Source organism: Xyrauchen texanus, chromosome 6, assembly GCF_025860055.1.
Source record: "Xyrauchen texanus isolate HMW12.3.18 chromosome 6, RBS_HiC_50CHRs, whole genome shotgun sequence".
Taxonomy (NCBI): Eukaryota; Metazoa; Chordata; class Actinopteri; order Cypriniformes; family Catostomidae; genus Xyrauchen; species Xyrauchen texanus.
The window spans coordinates 9,880,043-9,895,266 of NC_068281.1; the positions used below are offsets into that span (position 1 = coordinate 9,880,043).

At 36.0% G+C, this 15,224-nt stretch overlaps 1 protein-coding gene across 3 annotated transcripts in view; it reads right to left on the reverse strand.

The window, feature by feature from the left end:
• Positions 1 to 3,366: 3,366 nt before the first annotated feature.
• LOC127644717 (integrin beta-1-like) overlaps positions 3,367 to 15,224 on the reverse strand; it is a 30,086-nt gene continuing 18,228 nt past the window's right edge. The window contains exons 7-17 of one of the 3 annotated variants that reach the window (XM_052128046.1): positions 13,823 to 13,978; positions 13,632 to 13,727; positions 12,958 to 13,047; positions 12,681 to 12,821; positions 11,682 to 11,884; positions 11,342 to 11,580; positions 9,608 to 9,830; positions 8,445 to 8,677; positions 8,193 to 8,359; positions 6,380 to 6,443; positions 3,367 to 4,857 (exon numbers count right to left, since the gene is read on the reverse strand). In XM_052128046.1, the coding sequence (XP_051984006.1) occupies positions 4,853 to 4,857; positions 6,380 to 6,443; positions 8,193 to 8,359; positions 8,445 to 8,677; positions 9,608 to 9,830; positions 11,342 to 11,580; positions 11,682 to 11,884; positions 12,681 to 12,821; positions 12,958 to 13,047; positions 13,632 to 13,727; positions 13,823 to 13,978 (1,617 nt within the window). In that variant the 3' untranslated portion in view covers positions 3,367 to 4,852. Of the gene's footprint in view, positions 4,858 to 6,350; positions 6,444 to 8,192; positions 8,360 to 8,444; positions 8,678 to 9,607; positions 9,831 to 11,341; positions 11,581 to 11,681; positions 11,885 to 12,680; positions 12,822 to 12,957; positions 13,048 to 13,631; positions 13,728 to 13,822; positions 13,979 to 15,224 lie in introns of those variants that run through there. The other 2 variants (XM_052128047.1, XM_052128045.1) reach the window with 2 other exon arrangements.

Here is a 15,224-nt window from a genome sequence, read left to right on the forward strand (position 1 = left end):
ACAGTATTTTATTGATATAGCACTGATAAGCTTGTAAAAGGGCTGCCAACTCTCACATACATTTTTTACTTTAACCATTGCATTTTAAAACAGATTTTGGGAGCCTTTCATAATAAGGTTACACAGTAACACTTTAAAATAAGGTTACATTTGTAAACATTAGTTAACACAAAAAGTTAACAGTAAGCAATACGTTTACAGCATTTATTAAACTTTGTTAAAGTTATTTCCAGCAGCCAGCACTCCAACACCTTACCCTTGAGTAATCATGCTAAATTGATAATGTGCTACTAGAATATCACTTGCCATTATTTCAAACACAGTTAAAAGCTATTTGGTTCATTAAATTAAACTTAACATTGTCTTTGTGTTTGTTTTTGAGTTGCCACAGTATGCAATAGACTGGCATGTCTTAAGGTCAATATAAGGTCAAAAATTGCAAAAAAGAAACGGCTTTCTCTAGAAATTCGACAATCACTCAGGACAGTAAATCAGGAATGAAGGCTATACAATGCTTGAAATTGCTAAAAGATTTAAGATTTCATATAAAGGTGTACACTACAGTCTTCAAATACAAAGGACAACTGCTCTAACAAGGACAGAAAGAGATGTGGAAGGTCAGATGTACAACTAAACAAGAGGATAAGTACATCAGAGTCTCTAGTTTGAGAAATAGACGCCTCACATGTCCTCCGCTGACAGCTTCATTGAATTCTACCTGCTCAACACGAGTTTCATGTACAACAGTAAAGAGAAGATTCATGGGTGCAGGCCTTATGGGAAGAATTGCAAAGAAAAAGCCATTTTTGAAACAGAAAAACGAAAAAAAAAAAAAAAAAAAAAAAAAGGTCACAATGGGGAAAGAAACACAGACATTGGACAACAGATAATTGGAAAAGAGCAGAGGTGTAGTGGTAAAAAAAGAGGTGGGTAAACTATAAATTCTGGTGAACCACAACGTGGTCACCCGGTAAGGTGGGCCACTGCCTACCGGTGTATGTGTATCCTGATGGCATCGCTATAGGCTATCATTTGATGGTACTACCAAGGGTATCACTGGTTGTTCCCTCATCATAGGTCACACAATCACTATTCAATTCATACATTAATCTAAGTTCTTGTTAAAGAGACCCAAGAAGGAATAATATGGTTGAAATCTATAAAGTTTACTAAATGACAAAACAGAGAGAACAAAAATATTTAAGAGAGATAGAGAGGGAGGCTTATAGGGCTTCCAATGCAATGCACTTGTACATAATGATTAGGGATTTGGGATTATTTTCATAGTCGATTAATCTGTTGAATATTTTCTCGATTAATCAATTATTTGTTTGGTCTATAATATGTCAGAACAATGTGGATCAGTGTTTCCCAAAAGCCCAGGAGGATGACGTCCTCAAATGTCTCGTTTTGTCCACAACTCAAAGATATTCAGTTTACTGTCACAGAGGAGAGAAGACACTAGAACATATTCACATTTAACAAGCTGGAATCAAAGAATTTTTTACTTTTGTCTTAAAAAATGACTCAACCCGACTAATTGATTATCAAAATAGTTTAGATAGTAAAATAGTGCAGATTAACGACAGAAGAATGAATCTGGTGCCACATATTTAAAAAAAATATATTTTTTTTAAGAAAAAGCTTCCTGCTGATTGGTCAACACTGACAGTAATGCAGCCAGGGTTCCCCATACGTTCATTTATTTGTGGCGGACGGCCACAATATCAACGCTGACCGCCACACATTGATTTTCGATTTATTTTTTATTTTTTACTAAGCCTATTTAAAATCGTATTTGATTGCAGAGAGCCGTAGCGCATTCGCGCAGCACTAGGCTACCTCTCGCTCGTCCCCCTCTCTCTCTCTCTCTCTCTCTCTCTCTCTCACACACACCCGTACCTCTCGCGCTCTCTCTCCGACATGGAACACCGCTGCATAAATCTGTCCAACACAGCACTGTCTGTTATTACTTATTAGCCAGCATGCAAGGAGCCTAGCTAATAAGGAGAGCTAAGTTATTGTTAGAATACAGCTGGATTTTTGAGGTCAGCACGCTGTCTATAGCTGGTAGTAGTCAATATCGATGCACGCGCATGGGAAACACTGGCAGCAGCGCATTATGAAAGACTTCGTCTTAGGTTTAACAACCTATGAAACTAATAATGAACAATATGAAACTAAAACGACATAAGCTTAATTTAAAATAGCTTAGGAACTATTTAGAGGTGGATAAACGCAATTTAGAGGTGGATAAACCCACTTTGGAGGTGGGTAAACGCTATTTCCGAATTTTGGGAGGTGCGTAAACGGCGTTTATGTGCGTTTAGCCTCCACTACATCCCTGGAAAAGAGTGTTATGGATCTTAACCCCATTGAGCTTTTGTGGGATCTGTTAGACTGTAAGGTGCGTGAGAAGTGCCCAACAAGACATCTATGGCAAGTGCTACAGGAAGTGTGGGGTGAAATGATACGAGTATCTGGACAAACTGACAGCTGGAATGACAAGGATCTGCAAAGCTCTCATTACTGTGGAGGATGTTTTGATGAGAACTCTTTGAAGCAGTTTAAGTTCTGAATATTGTTTTCAAATTATAATAGTAATTTTTCACATTATTAATGTCTGACTATACACTGTGATCAGTTGAATGCCACTTTGGTGAATAAAAGTACCAGTTTCTTTCCATAAGAGAAAAATCTGTACATTATTCCAAATATTTGGCCACCAGTGTTTATGCAAATTGTGACCAAAACAGAGTGATACTATCAGAATTTACTCTGTTCATAGAGGGACAATACATAGATGAATTCCAAACTTTGCAAAAGTGTTGAAATAACAGCGCTTTATGGGTTAGAAATGATGAATAACTAGGGATAATTTGCTAGTAAAATATTTTTAGGATTGGGGGTAATAGTTTAAAGAATTTACCATTGGAAAAACCCCTATTTGTGGATCATTTATCAAAATATTGGAGGGGACAAAAAGATTTTTGAAAGTTACCTTTGTGAATGAAATGATGATTCCTCAATCAAAACCCAGTAACACAGATTAGTAGCCTGAAAAAATGTCTTCATAGATGTTAACTATGACTCATCATGTGACTTTTAACCCAAAAGAATACATTTGATTTGAGTTTTATTTTTATTAGGTGACAGATCCAATACCTGATGAAACCTCTATAGGAATCCATAATGCTCAAATAAGTGTTTTTTGTGTATAAAAATCACATTGATGTCTTGAAAACAACTGACAATTGTAGTTTCCTTCTAAAACGGAGTACTCAACTGTATAAAAATGCAAAATCTATAAATTCAAATATTATAAACAAAATATTTCCTTTTTTAAACCATACTGACCCACAAACTTACACAGTTAGCAACACAATCCAGTGTTTTCACGTCTTTATTTTAATAAATAAAAAAAGGATTTTAACATGGGCATGATGCACAAATGAAAAAAGGCACTTTAAAATAAAAAATAAAAAAATGAAAGTGTGTGTAATGTGATTACGTTTTTCAAAGCTTTAAAGATTAAAAAAGTTAAAAAACAAAACAAAATAAGTAATCCTACTCATAACACTGTTCTTTACCAACAATAATCTGAAAAGTTAGTCACATCATGTCTCTTTCTGGACAATGATGTTAAAAAGGAAAAAGACAAACAAATGAGAAGCAAGTCCAGTTACAGATATTAACAGACGCAACATAATAAAATATAGTTCTTGCACAGTAGACGGTAAATATTTGGCATCAGTAATAAAGGGAAATAAGGGACCTGAGTTTTCGTCCTTAAAACGAATATAAAAAGTTCTTTTTCATGACTGTACACTTACAGTAGGTTTTTAATAATGAAAAAGCAACAGTTAATTGTTCCATTCACAACATTAAAAATGTCCCTCTAATGTTTTTCAAAATCTTTCCAATGGTCACACCAGACAAACTCAGATTTTGTGAAGTCAAAGACATTTAAATCAAAACACAATGCTCTGATTGGTTGGCAACAAAAAAAAAAAGCTTGTGACAGACTTTTTTGCATGATTTAATTAACAATATAAAAAATCTTATCAATGTAAAAATGATCAATGTGCATGACATGCTCACACTATAGATAGGTCTCAACCATCTGACTTGGGATCCTGACCTAAGAAAGGCAATGCGTTGCATGTCTGCACAATGAACCAGTCACAAAGATCTAAACATTATACACTGGACTCTAATCACCCAGAGTTATGCAGACAGCACAGAGCATCATCTCTGTGTCTACATGAAGAGCACCTTGAATTCAAACAGCAGTGGTCAGTACACTCCAGCCACAGGTTTAAAAGCTTCCTGTACCATCAAGGAGACACAGCATTTTATTCAGTTGACTTCAGTAATTACTGTCATATATGTCATGTTTATAACAGACTGAAGCTGGTATGTACGACAACTCCAGATTATAACATCAGATTGTGTCTGTTCTTTGTGGATAACATTCTTATTCCCTAAATGACCACATATTACAAACCATGATCGCTTTAAACAGAAAAACAAGGCACAACAGACCAATGGCTAAAACCAAAAAATAAAATTGCATTAAAAAAAAAAGTAAACACTCAAGTTTATACATACTGTACAGTTCCAAAATGATGCATAGAAACACAGGTTAATAGATTATACTGAACAGTGGCAATTGCACAGACAAAAAGTGATTCAAAAACAAAAAAAGAAACTAAAGGGAACTTCAAACTATTATTTTCCTCTTGAATTGTTTTTCATACAGTGTTGCTTGAAGATGGACAGATTTGTCCATTACTTGCCCTCATATTTGGGGTTCACCACCGTGGTCACAGCGCTCTTGTAAATTGGATTCTCACCCTGGAGATCAACATATAAAGAGCATAATTAGAACAAACTTCCAATATAACTATAGAATCATAGGTTAGGACACTGCACAGCAAATATGGTAGACTCTGGTTACAAACATGTGTGTAAATAAACCAGCAACAAATAATGCACAACAGGTCAAACTTTCCTGCAGTTATCATGAAAATGTGATTAAAATTCTTGTTAAGTTCCTTTAGTATTAGAAACCACAAATGTGTTGACAAATCTGGTTCCATTCTGAGATAGTTCTCCAAAAACTGGAAATGATCTTATTATACTCATGTTGTTACACACCAGCATGACTTTCTTTATTCCATAGAACACAAAAGGAAACATTTAACAGAATGCTGACAATTGAGTTTTGAGAGCTACAGTGGAGGGTAAGATTTTCAGCAAATAATGTCTTGAATTTTGGTCTGTTTCTCACACAAAGCTAGGTAATCAGTAGACATGGGATATAAAGCTCAATCCAAATTGACAACTTTTTTTTTTTTTTGTCTTTTTGGTGCATGACAGTCACTGTATGCTTTCATTTCATGGAAAATGGCAGCTTCAACATTCAACTAAATTTCTACTAAAATCTACTAAATTTCCCCTTTGTGTCCCACGGAAGGAAGAAAATTCATACGGGTTTATAATGACCTGAAAGGGATAGTTCACTAAAAAATGAAAATTCTCTCATCATTTACTCACCCAGATGTGTATGACTTTCTTTATTTAGCAGAACCCAAAAAAAGAATATCTCAGCTCTGTAGGTCCATCAATGCAAGTAAATGGTGATCAGATCTTTGTAGCTCCAAAAATCACAAAGTAAATATTAAAGTAATCCATATGACTCCAGTGTTTAAATCCATATCTTCAGAAGTAATATAATAGGTAAGTCCTTTTTTTTTTACTCTAAATCTTCACTCTAACTTTCACGTTCAGATGTGAAAGTGAAACTATACAGGCACCACATGTGACTTTCAGATATAAAAGTGATAGTGGAGATTGAATTAAAAAAGGTTTCTTACCCACACCTATCACATTGCTTTTCAAGACATTGATTTAACCACTGGAGTCTTTTGGATTCATTTATTTTGACTTTGGTGATCAGACCTTTTGTAGCTCCAAATAAAATCATTCACTTGCATTGTAAGGACCTACAGAGCTGAGATATTCTTCTAAAAATAATTTGTTTTCTGCTGAATAAAGAAAGTCATACACATCCGGGATGGTGAATGATGAGAGAATTTAAATGTTTAGGTGAACTATCCCTTGAATGAATTATGTTTCCTTTTTATTTAGGGTAAACGGTTCCTTTAAACAATTACTTAACATTGTGGGAAAAGGCACATCCTATAATTAGTATTTATAATTAGATGTTTGAGTAAATAATAATTAACAAGCAATCCATTTTATACACAATTCTGAAGTGTCGTTAAAGTGACAGAGAAGAAAAGAGAGACATAAGAGACAGAAAGCACATGCATTCAGTAAAGAAAATTACAGACTCTTGCTCAAAGCGTGACACCTTTATTTCCATAACTTGGATTCTGGAAGTTATTAATGGGGCTCTTGTATATGGGGTTCTCTTGCTAGATAGGAAAACAAGAAAAGAAGCAAAGAAAATTTTACAAGAGAGAAGGAGAGAGAGAGAGAGGGAGAGAGAGAGAGAAAATACAGAAAGAGGGAGAAATTGAGGCAGAATGGAAAATAATAAAATTGAAGTGCAGTAAAGCAATGATGAAACAGAAGAAGTTCAGAGAGTTAAACAAGTGTAATTCTATGGCTGGATCAGTGTAAAATCTGACCTCTTGGAACTGTCTTGCCTGCAGCACGAAAGACAAATAACTACACAAGAACTTCGTAAAACCATAAAATTGAAACATCCTCTAGTCCTCTTGCATTCAAAAACAGCAATACCACCACATACCAGCAGAGAGCAGTAGTGACTTCCACCTGACACAATAAAGGCCACACCCCACAAAATGAGGTCAGATATCCTAATACAAATGGCTGCTCTTTACTTCTCATGGTGAAGTAGAGATTAAATTACCTTGACATGAATATACAGTACACATTCCTGAAGATATTCCAGTACACTGCATTAAAGGAATAGGTCACCCAAAAATGAAAATTCTCTCTTCGTTTTCTCACCCTCATGACATCCCAGATGTGTATGACTTTTTCTTCAGCCGAACACAAAGATTTTTAGAAGAATATTTCAGCTCTGTAGGTCCATACAATGCAAGTGAATAGGTACCAAAACTATGAAGCTCCAAAAATATCAAAGACAGCATAAAAGTAATCTATAAGTCTCCAGTGGTTAAATCCATGTCTATTGAAGCTATATGATATCTGTGAGAAACAGATCAATATTTAAGTACTTTTTAAGTATAATTTCTCCTCCCTGCCCAGTAGGTGGTGATATGTGGTATGAATGCAAATCACAAAAAACACAATAATAATGTGAAAGTTAAAGTGGAGATTTACAGTAAAAAAAGGACTTAAATAATGATCTGTTTCTCACCAACACCTGTCAGATTCTGAAGATATGGATTTAACCATTGAAGTTATGCTGCCTTTATGTGCTTTTGGAGCTTCAAAACTTTGGTATCCATTCGCTTGTATTGTATGGACCTACAGAGCTTAAATATTCTTCTAAAAATCTTTGTCTATGTTTAGTAGAAGAAAAAATAATTCACATCTAGCATAGCACGATTGTGAGTAAATGATGAGACAATTGTAATTTTTGGGTAAACTATTCCTTTAAAGGGGCACTGAAGGCATTACTGGAAAAAATAGTTAAAGGCAACATAAAACTTATTTCGCAACCCATTCTACTTCTGTAATGTGGAAACAAGAAAAATAACTCTGGTTTGTGATTGAGGCCACATCCACACTAGTGGTGTTTTCAACTTAAAATGTTTTCATGTGGACATTGCCTTAATCTTTAAAAGTGGCCATTTCATTCAAGAATACAGCCAGACCTGAATGTGAGTTTGCAGTCAACTTGTGGACTACTCCCCTCTTAAAAAAACACAACAGGCAACAGGTAAGTTTTGATTAATTTCCTTTCAAACTCCATTTAAATTAAATGAGTAAAAATTCATATTCAACTATTTGTTTGCATCATCATTACAAAAGCCGTTTAAGGAAGTGCATAAATATTGAGATATCAAATATTGCTAAAAAATATTGAGATTTAATTTTTTTGGCTATCATGTGAGGGGGCCACCCATATGTAGAATCAATAGAATAGCCTTTTCTGTCCCTAATATGACGATGATCAAGTTGATATGATTTGATTGGAAATAACTTTTCATATTCAAACAGATGCATACCGTGTCCCACTTGGCATTCATCTTTTCTTTCTCGAATTTGGCGAACTCTCTCCGGTCATGAATAATCATGAGCAGCTTCCAGATGAGCAGAAGAGCTAAACCGATCAGAACAATTCCTGCGACCACTCCCGCTACAATTGGGATGATGTCAGGGCCCGAAGGGCACTCTGTGAACACAGGCACAAGCGTTGTTGGACAAAAAGTTTTTTCATCAAACTAATTAACCCTAGTGAGCATATTCCATTCACATACCAATATCCTCTGCCACATGAACCTCAACAGTGCTGTCGTTTTTGGTAGCATAGGTGAAGAAGAACCAGCAGTCGTTAGCGTCCCGCTCTTTGCAGTGGTTGATGTAGGGCTGGTCGTTTGGCTGAGGAAGTTCTTCCTTCTTCTTCACCTTCTTCAGAATAAAGTAGCTGCAGTCATCATTACATTTATCTTTCTTTTCACCCGTGGTAAATGCTTGACACTGAACACACTCCCTGCAAGGGAAATCACATGTGATTGTAGGATCATTAATATGCTTAAATATATATAGGCTCTGCTCCCTTACCATCAAATGTGTACATAGGCAAGCTAACTTTTAAGGCAGCATCATAACAGAAATGGAACTTTACAAGTGACTGATTTGAAACACTCTTCATGGGGAGTAACACCTCTTAAAATAGGAGTCATGTGCCACCTTGACGTCCACGTAAATAGTGTTGCAGACCAAGAAATGGCAAAGTTTCTAGATATATATAACATGATCAGTCTCTCTTACATCTTGTTTTGTACCTGCGTTGTTCACATGCTGTCATGCGAATTGTCCAGTAATAGATTCAAGTCAACAGCAAACAGAGTCAAAGTCATTACGTGCTTGCAGATATATTTATAATGGATATTTTCATCGCGTTTGCCAAATTTGAACATTTGAAATTGAAATGAATTCTAGGATATAAAAGGCAGCTTAATTTTGCTGCCTAATGTTACATTTACATTTTACATTTATGCATTTGGCAGACGCTTTTATCCAAAGCGACTAACAGTGCACTTATTACAGGGACAATCCCCCCGGAGCAACCTGGAGTTAAGTGCCTTGCTCAAGGACACAATGGTGGTGGCTATGGGGATCGAACCAGTGACCTTCTGATTACCAGTTATGTGCTCTTAGCCCACTATGCAACCACCACTCTTCGTTAGGATGTTAGGATCAGCTTTCACATTGATAATGTGCCAATAATACCTTAAAATGCTGTCTATTCAGGATGATTACTAGTGTTTGGAACAGAGCCTAGGTTAATTTATTAGTTTTATACACTGATTTAGAGCACCACTGAAAAGAAAATTGTCCCATTTCACAAGCCAATATTTCAACTTAGCAATATTAGTTTCCTAGCCTCAGTAGTGCATATGCTCAGCTAGTAACTCACTTGTGTTCAGTGCAAACTCCGGGGCAGGTTGGACAGATTTCACAGGTTTGGCCCTGGAACTTTGTGTCAGTACACTTACACTTGCCACACTCACAGGTGCCTCGACCGTTACAGATTTGTTTGTTACTGGCTAGACAGGTTGAGGTGTCCATAGAGCAGTCACATTCACTGCCTGTGTAATTAGCATCACAGATACACTTTCCGCACTCACACTGACCATGCCCTGAAAAGACAGGAACAGATACAAAAGAACTTCAAGTTAATTACTTCTTATAAGTATACGCCAATGCCCTAAATATCTGGCAAATCAGGTTTTCAGAAATTCGGTTTCAGAGCACAGGATTTTGTAGTAGGATTTTTGCCACTGAGATATTAAGGTTTTCTGCCACTGTGATTCAAAATTTGCAGATCATACCAAATTAATTTTGTCATTAGGAAAAGTCTTCAGGATTTGACCACTTAGTTTGACGACCGTTTGCCTTTGAGATCAATCTTAGCTTCTGCCAGTTCTTGCAGTGACTGCTCCTATAATGATCAAATTAAGTAACCAACAGGGGCACAGCGACTGATGATGTAATCAACATGCCAGCTATTATAAACCAAAAATGTTTAATTTTAAAGTCAGGGAGGCAATGAGAGATGAAATGGTGAGAAAGTAATAGCAGGTGTTCCAAATGTATATTTTCAGTTGATTTGTTGTATTTAAAGATTTTTTTGTTAAGTGTTAGTTTTTGTTAAGCTTAAAGAATAAGGAAAATGTATCAAATATAACCAAATTTAGGCAAGTTAGCTTCAGAAAAGGTGATTTTAGCTGAAAGACGAGTAGTTTGTATACATTTTAAGTAATACACTACCCAGAAATCTGAACAGACATCCACCAATCAGAGAAGTTGCTGTTACCGTGACATCCTCTTTTGCTTGGCAATGAACAGTTTTAGGTGTAATCTGATTACAAAGTGATTAGTTACAGTAATCTAATTATTTATAGTCAAAAGTGGTATAAAGTTTTACATTTTAAATTCTTGTAATCCGATTATGGTTACAGATTTTCATTTACGTTAATTACTTTAAGTAGTTTGCTTGAGTTACATATTTCTAAATTCTTTTTACAGAATACATGTAAAACATGAGTTTATGCATATGTCCTTCTGTTTCTATCTGTGACAACTGAAGGGTGTGCACCCCTCAACAAGTTATTGTAAATGAGAAAAGCACGAAGCTGAGCATATTACTTGCAAGAAACAATAAAAATAGGAAGAAATATAGATATTGAAGACAAACAAAAACCTTTCTGTGAGAAGTGTTTTAGAAAGTAACTTAAAGAAAGAAAATAGTAATGTAATTACTCTTGATGAAATAATCAATAAAGTAATCTGATTGCAATTTTAGAGAATTCATTAGTAATTTGTAGGGTAATACTTTAAGTAACTTAACCAACACTGTCCACGACTTACTAAAGATTGTTTTTCTTTTTTTTCCCCCCCAGGTACAAAGTTGTAAAAAAAGAGTGCAGCACCACCACTTCAATTTTGCATGTCAATTAAGATATCAGAATGTGACAACTTTAGCCAAGATGAATACACAAGACATATAGACGTAATAAGACAATAACAATTGATGTTGCACAGTTTAGCCAAGATCTGATTTGGGCCATAATTGTAAATCCCAACAAGTAACATACAGGACAGCGAAGATTGTGCCGTAAACAGGCTGAAGACAAAAATTTTGTCGTACCTCCACAGAGCTTGTTGTTGGAGCGGTCGCAGCTGAAGTTGTCACACTCGCAGAACTTGCCGCTGTACCTCTCCTCTGGTTTGTCTCTTTTCTTACATTCACATGTTCCACAAACGCAGTCTCCATTATTACTGCAAATATCCGTCCCGTTATCCATGCGGCAGTTTACGTCCAGATCCTCTGTCCTCACCTCATCTTTGCTACATTCACAATCCCCGCCAATACGTCCCTCATTACACCTGAAAGCAAGCAGAGGTTGATAAGTTTAGATTGGTCTGAGATATATGGAATCTTCCGAAGCATGTATGGGAGATGCTATAAGTTTGAAAAAACATCTCACCTGCATGCTCCACACTCCAATGTTCCATTGCCGAAGTGACATGCTGGACTGTTCGGGATACCTTCTTTGTGACACTCACATTCACAGATGAATTTAAGGACGATCTCCACCTCCTCGGTGAAGCCCAGTGGTTTAATCTTTATAGTCTCTGATCTACCATTAGATGGGCAACCTTTAGCAGTAATTGCTACCTCAAACGCCACCTATAAAACAAAGATAAAACACTTTAAGTGAGCAAACAGAAGTCATCGTTTAGAAAACGGTTTTAAATCAATGAAGAGACATATGAGAGGCAATGATGTTTGACATCATTGATGTCAAAACTGGCGTGACACGTCTTGACACACAGTTTGAGATTTAACAAAAGTATAAATGAGATTTGAGAGCTCTGATGGAGCTTAAGTGAATAACAACTTTGTTCACCCAAAAATAGTCACTTAGTCACCCTCATGCCATCTTGGATGTGTATGAATTGCTTTCTTCTGCTGAACACAAACAAAGATTTTTATAAGAATATCTCAGCTCTGTAGGTCCATTCAAAGCAAATGAATGGTGGCCAGGCCTTTGAATATTCATTTTTGGGTGAACTAACCCATTAAGTTTCATTCAGTTTCTCCCATTAGGCTTTAGAATGGCTTCAGAAGACTTGAAATAGTGCACAAATTGTATATATTCATTTTATGATACTTATAAAGTGCGTGTTTGTCATTATTGGAGCTTGAAAAATAACACTCTTAACTCTAAAATATCATTTGTGTTCCACAGAAGTCATAAGTCAAATAAGTATTATTTTAAGTGCCTTGGTCAAGAATCACACCAGCAACCTTCCAGTTACCAACCTTTATCATGCCATGCCACTCTAAAAGCTAGATAAATCCATTTAGGAAATTTTACCCAATGGAAAGTAATGTGCTCAACAGAATACACTGACATTAAACTGTCAAATACACAACTGCACAAAAGATAGTCAAGATTTAAAAAGGCAGAAAATATCCTCACCTCATCCCCAATTAAGATGTTGGAGCACTTCCTCCCATTTTCTCCTTTTTCGCTCACCCCATTCTTGCAGTGTGAGATGTAGGAGATGGACACACCCTCAGGCAACCTACTATTTTCCAGAATGACCTCAGAGGACAGAGACTGCGAGAAAGATTTAGGAAAGGTTATAAAATGAAATATATACAGGGTTGCACTGTTAGAAACACTGGGGGGAATGAATAATGTATTTCATGCTAAATTTAAAAAAAGTTCCCCTCATCTTTTGAGATCTACTTACATTATATGCATCAATAATGAGTTTTATCACATTGCTAGAGTTTGAGGATAGTGTTCCCACAGCAGACTTTGGAATGAGGTTTTGCAGTTCCTGCACATGAAACAAAGTGTTCAGTTTTTTTTCATGTAATAATTCATTTTCGATACATAACACCATATTCAAACCAGGCGTGATGTGGTGAGTTTACAGCACAGCAAAACTGCTGTGCGATGTGACACACAGTGTTGGGTAGTAATGATTTACATGTAATATGGATTACATAATCAGAATAACAAAAATCTAAATACAAGTACTTGAATGTGTACTTAAAATTAGATTCTCAGCTAAATGTAATCAGATTACAAAAACAAAATATTACATTACAGATTACAAATTTAGCAGTGTAATTTTGAATTAGTACCAGATTACATTACAGAATTATTCTACCTAATACTAGTTGCACAATCAGAACATTTTTATGTTAATGTTAACAGTAATGTGGAGCTGCATTTTGGACCAATGAGATTCCATGGTGGGCGGGGCTACCCGGCATGACACCACAGAAATCCAAACCAAGCGATCAGCAAAATGTCCTTTCGCTCACTGCTTTATCACATCGCGTATGGTTAGGACACGGCTTTACAGAATCTGACACTTCTTGATATAGACGCAAAAGCTAGTTTGTGTTTTATTACCTGGTAAACAGGCTGGAACTCTTCAGTTACTGCAAAAATGGTCTGAATGTTGTTTTCACTTAGTTTCTGAACCAGATGAGCGATGGATGGGTAGTCCTTGAAAGGAGGAAAAGAAATGAGACGTCACATAGATTCATGGAGGGTAATCCAGAAGTCTTATTCAGCAATGAATCACGGTGTTACACACTTACATAGTAGTGGCTCATGGTGTACATGTTATTCTCCAGATGGCATTTCCCATCATTAGGGAGTACGATGCCACCCAGTTTTCCATCTCCAGCGAAGTGGAATCCAGCATCCGTGGAAAATACAAGCAGGCGTGTTACATTCCTCCAGCCGATCTGATTCTGATATATGATAAAAAAGGAAACATATACTTTATTGACTCTTGCCAAGTCAGCAGGGTTAGAACAAGCCCACTTCATTTCAGCTTGACTGAAGTTGTTGCTTGGACACATACCAGATATGTATTATGTCTCATATTCTGTGACTAATTGACAGTGGAGTAACAAACTAAAATTATAAACGCTACGAACTTGACGGTATAGTTCACCCAAAAGTAAAAAGAGTCTGTCATGCCATGCCAGATGTGTATGACTTTCTTTCTTTTTTGAAGAAAATAGGTCAATACAATGCAAGTGAATGGTGATCAGGCCTTTGTAGCTCCAAAAAAAAAAAAAAAAAAAATCAAAGGAAAGATATAAGTAATCCATAAGACTCCAGTGTTTAGATCCATATCTTCAATATGAAAGTGAAAGTCGAAGTGGAGATTTAGGGTAAAAAGGGACTTAAATATTGTTCTGTTTCTCAACCACACCTTTTATATAGCTTCTACAGATATGTATTTAAACACTGGAGTTATATTCTTTCCTTTATGTGATTTTTTCACTTGCATTGTATGGACTAACAGAGTGGAAATGTTTTTCTAAATATGTTCTGCTGAAGAATGAAAGTCATACAAATCTGGGATGGGATGAGTAAATTATGAGATAATTTTCATTTTTGGGTGAACTATCCCTTTAATTGTATTTTTCAGAAGTTTGACAGTAGTTCAGCTGTGTTCAAAATAGTGTACCTTTTCCAGTAATGAGCTACTTTTTCCCAAAAGTAAGCAGCATCACATTGTTTGCAAACAACATGCCGCTGTGACAATACATGGCAATTTCTTCTTCTCCACCCTATTCTCCTTATATGGTGTCAGATAAGCTACTCTCACGTAAACAAAGTTGTTGCATGTGCACCAGATTTGAATGGTTATTGGAAAGTTTAACAGTGAAATAAGACAAAATTTGATCTGTTCTGTACACAATGCTATCGTATAGCTTCAGAGGACTCAAAGTAAAGCACACTGGTGATATGGATTCATTTTATGGTGCTTTATGTGCTTTTGGAGCTTTACAGTCAGTCACAATCCTTTCATTCCTCATTCTTGTGTTTCTCGGATGAAAAATGTATATGTGTTTGGAACGATTGGAGTGTAAATGAATTTTGATTTATAGGTGAACTATTCCTTATAACATTCCTCTTGCAAAGAAGTATCACTTTATATCACTTTTTCTAGTTTAAAAAAATGTAGGAACCACGGGTTAAAGG